The sequence below is a fragment of the Pteropus vampyrus genome, unplaced genomic scaffold (assembly GCF_000151845.1).
Source record: "Pteropus vampyrus isolate Shadow unplaced genomic scaffold, Pvam_2.0 Scaffold196, whole genome shotgun sequence".
NCBI lineage: Eukaryota > Metazoa > Chordata > Mammalia > Chiroptera > Pteropodidae > Pteropus > Pteropus vampyrus.
In genome coordinates this window covers 1314845-1318918 of record NW_011888977.1, presented here as the reverse complement: position 1 = coordinate 1318918, position 4074 = coordinate 1314845, and the positions used below count along the sequence as shown (strand labels likewise).

The window sequence follows — 4074 nt, the reverse complement described above, 5'->3', positions numbered from 1 at the left end:
CGGACCTCCCTCTCGCCCTCTGGAGAAGCCTCTTCTGGTTTGCATAACCCCACACCTCCCAGGATGTGTGCAGGCCAGTACCCAGGATTCTCGGTGAGGTCTACAAAGCTGGTGGCCTCACCTGTCAGGAGGAACGGCTTCTGGCTGCCATTTGGTTTGTTTAGTTTAGAGCACCAGGCATAAGTTCCGGAGGGAGCAGTATTCCCCTCCAGGCCTGTGAGCAAAATGCATCAGGAGGCTGGCCTCCCAGGTCGCGAGTGAGTGCCATGTGGAGAGGCCTGGCTGGTACCTCTCTGACCTGGGACTGCTGAGGCTCTGGTGGCAAACCGAGGGTGGTCAGCCTTGCTTTAATGTCGAGTGGTGGTGTTTCTCTTCTAGGCCTTCGAATCTCTTGTGAACTGTGGGTGAGCGTTTTTGGCTTCCTGTTAGTCACAGTGTTGGATCACCCGACCCCCAGTCATGGCATGCCCCAGTGGGAGGGGTTTCACCCCACAGCTCATGCTTCTGAATGCCAAGTAGGCGCTTAGACTGCCATTTCACTCATTGATCTGTATTTATTGAGCACCTACTGTGTGTCAGGCCCTGTGTGGGATCCTGGGGACACACTGTGGAGCCAGAGCCAGCACAGCCCAAAGGGAAATTGCTGCTCTAGCAAGGGCTGGGAAGGAAAGAGAGGCAGGTGGGGAGGACCGGAGCCCCAGTGGGGGCAGCACAGGCCCCCTGGGGATAGAGCCACTTGGCCGAGATCAGAAGCCACTAGGAGTTGACGGGCTAAGAGAAATGGGGATGGTGTTTTGTTAGGATCCTGCAGGACAAGTCTTCCTGCCCTAGGAGGGACCACAGGAGGTGTGGGGGCCAAGACAGGTTATGGGGGGAGATGAGACAGAAGGGGGGTGCTGGTGTCACTATGATGAATTTTGTCCTAAGAACATGAGAGCTGGCTGGAGAGTTTTTACTCTCCTTTGTGCAGTTGTGCTGTTTGGGGTCCTGAAGAGTCCATTGAGAGCCAGCAGAGACTCCCGTTTCCAGGGCAACAGTGGAGGGTGCCAGGCAGTGGGAAAGTGAGGAGGTGATGTTACCCGGCACAGGAAAAGGGTCATTTGTCTCCCTGAGCCTCGGGTTTTCTGTCTGTATAATGGGGCCCCGCCGTCACCACAGGCTGTTGGGAGGAGGGGGTGAAGTGGGGTGGTGAGGGCTGAAGGGGCTGTGGGGGTGGGGGCTGCTAAGTGCAGGGCCTTGCCTCGTTCCGGGGGGGCCAGGGCACACCAAGGCAGGCTTTGCACTTTCGGCTGGGAAGCAGAGGGCATGTATGACGAAGTGGGTACAGCGAACCCGTGGGGCTGGCATGGTGGCTCCTCACGCACACGGGCTGGCGGGATGCTCTGCACTGGTCTCCAACAGTGTACAGTCGACACTTTATAAGTGTGTTGGTTCAGGGCTGGCAGTGAGAGCGGAGCCCACCAGGGGCCCGGGGTGGATCCTGACTCTGGCACTTACTGGCTTTGTGGCCATGGGCTGGAGACCTAGCTTCTGTGTGGCTCAGTTTCCTCATCTGGTTACAACAGCTACCTCTAGTGGCTTCCAACTTAGGCTCAGGGGAAAAAAATTCCAAATTTTACACAAAGTATGGTGAGACCCAGCCTGCGTTTCCAGCCCCATCTGGACATCGGCCCCTCCCTTTAGGCCTGTTTTATTATCCTCATTCCACTCAGGGCATCTGCATAAAGTTGGCCTGCTTTCACCACAGCCTATGAGTTCTGCAGAGCAGGATGTTTTCCTGTATTACTTAGCATGCTTAGCACTGTGCTTGGCACATGGTAGGTACTCAGTAAATCTGTGTTGCGTGAGCAAAGCTCTCTGCCTCCTGGGCTTAGGCTTGTATTTGTCAAGCCCTGGGGAGGACAGGCAGGGAGCCATAGCAGGACAGCCTGTGCAAGGCCAACAGTTCTAGCGGTACAGAATTCTCCACTGAACTGAGGCCCCAAGGCCAAGAGGCTAACACCTTTTAGGTGCCAAGGGGTGTTGTTAGTGGACTCACTCCCAGCTCTGCCAGGGGTGGAGGATAGGACCTAGGATCTGCTGCACAGGACAGAGTTGGGGACTGTGGCTGCCCTAAGTCCATATGGGTCCTCCTTGGCCTTGTCATACACAATACTTCTGTGAAGTCTTGAGCTGTGGTCTCGCCCTTGGCCATGGCCAGCCTTGGCTGGCCTTGATCTCACCTTGGGAAGGTCTGTGTTCAATCCATGTGGGGCTCAAGTGCCCTTTCCCGCTGCTTCCTACCCAAAAGTGAGGCCAGCACTTTTCAGCCTCCTCTCTTGACAGCTGCCTGCAGCGGGAAACTGGAACAGCACACAGAACGGCGTGGTGTCATCTACAGCCCAGCCTGGCCCCTCAACTATCCACCGGGCACCAACTGCAGCTGGTACATACAAGGTGACCGTGGGGACATGATCACCATCAGGTATGTGGGTTCTGGGGGGGTGTCAGACGGAATCTATGTGGGTCTGCATGTGCTGAGTGTGTATGTGTGAGTGCACATGTGTGATGGTGCATGTACACGAGTGCATGTGTGAGTATGTATATATGCAAGCACATGTGTGAACAGGTGTGGAAAGCACACACATGAGCAGATGTGTAAGTGTATATGTGTGCAAGCACATGTGTGCTTGTGTATATACATGCACTCACATCTGAGCAGTTATAAAGGACACATGAGTGTGAGTGAGTACATGCACTTGCATGATCACATACCTGAGCAAGTTCAGAGGGCACATGTGTGAACACATGTATGTGTGAATGCATGACGTGTGAGTCTACGTGTGAACATGTGTGAGCTGTAAGCGTATGAGTGCATGTGAGCATGTGCGAGCATGTGAGTTTGCTCTGCTCCCCGGGTCTCTGGGCCTCTGCGGCTGGCTGCATGGAGCTGGGCCTGGTCCTGCCCTGAACCTCTCTCAGGGCCTATGGGGGCTGTCAGTCGCCTCAGACCTGTCAGGGAGGGAGCCCTGGAGGCTGGTGGGCATGGTCCAGCAGTCTCTGAGGTGGCAAAGGTGTCTTCTCTGTCCTGCAGGGGTGGTTTAAGGCCAGGCTAGCATGGATCCCAGAGCAGGGTTTCCCCAGGGGCCTTGGGGAAGTCTCAGCAGGAGAGGGAACCAGGCAGGAGTGCGGGTACCCGAACTGCAGGGACGTGCAGAAGGAAATGGGGTGAGGTGACCAGATGGTGGAATCCCTGGCCTGGGGTGGCTATGGAGATATTTGGCTGGGGAGTCACTTTCCTAAATGCCAGTGCCCAGAAGGCCCCCCCCAGTTACTCCAAAGCTCCAAAGCATAGGATGTGATAGGCAGTCGGGGCCTGTCCTGGTATCTGTGCCTGTTTCTCCTTGGCCACAGGGCCGTGGCTCTCAGGCACCCTCCCTTCAAAGACTCCACCCTCCAAAGACTCCAGGTCCTGTGGGCTGCTCATCCCCCAGCCTGGGGGTCCAGGGCCAGTGTTTTTCCCTAGGTGACAAACTGTCACTCAGCCCTAGCCTAGGCCAGCCCCGTGGGAATGTCCTCCTGCTCCCTGTGCACGGGCCTTTGAGTTTGTGAAGCGTCTGTCCCAGTAGACCCAGCATGGGGTGAGACCTGGACGCTTGGGCCTACCCCCTCAGGAGAGAGCGTCAGGGGCGGAGTTGCCCACAGTGGGGCTCCTGACTTTGGCTTTGGTGTGGGGTGCTGTGTGCGTGTTGACGAAAGGGTGGAAAGGCAGGCGACAAGGCCTTCCCCGAGCTGCAGGGAGCTGATGTGAAGGATGCTGTCCACAGTGGTCATGGAACCACCCTTAGACCCTTGGGAGGCTAGGAGTAGAGGAGGGGAGGGGTGGGTTGGGGCCGGCCATCCTTTCCGTAAGCTCAGGCCTGACCATTCCCTGCTGGTCCTCAGCCGCGTGGGCCCTTCCTACAGTGCTCTCTACCCCCGCAGCTTCCGCAACTTCGATGTGGAGGAGTCCCACCAGTGCTCCCTGGACTGGCTCATGCTGGGCCCGGCGGCCCCGCCCCGCCAGGAAGCCTTCCGGCTCTGCGGCTCTGCCAT

General features: G+C 57.1%; 1 protein-coding gene across 1 annotated transcript in view; it reads left to right on the top strand.

Moving 5' to 3' along the window:
- The window catches only part of LRP3 (LDL receptor related protein 3), an 18142-nt gene that overhangs the window by 10660 nt on the left and 3408 nt on the right, over positions 1–4074 (top strand). The window contains exons 3-4 of the mRNA XM_011371902.2: positions 2326–2464; positions 3964–4069. Coding sequence (XP_011370204.1) covers positions 2326–2464; positions 3964–4069 — 245 coding nt within the window. The remainder of the gene's footprint in view (positions 1–2325; positions 2465–3963; positions 4070–4074) is intronic.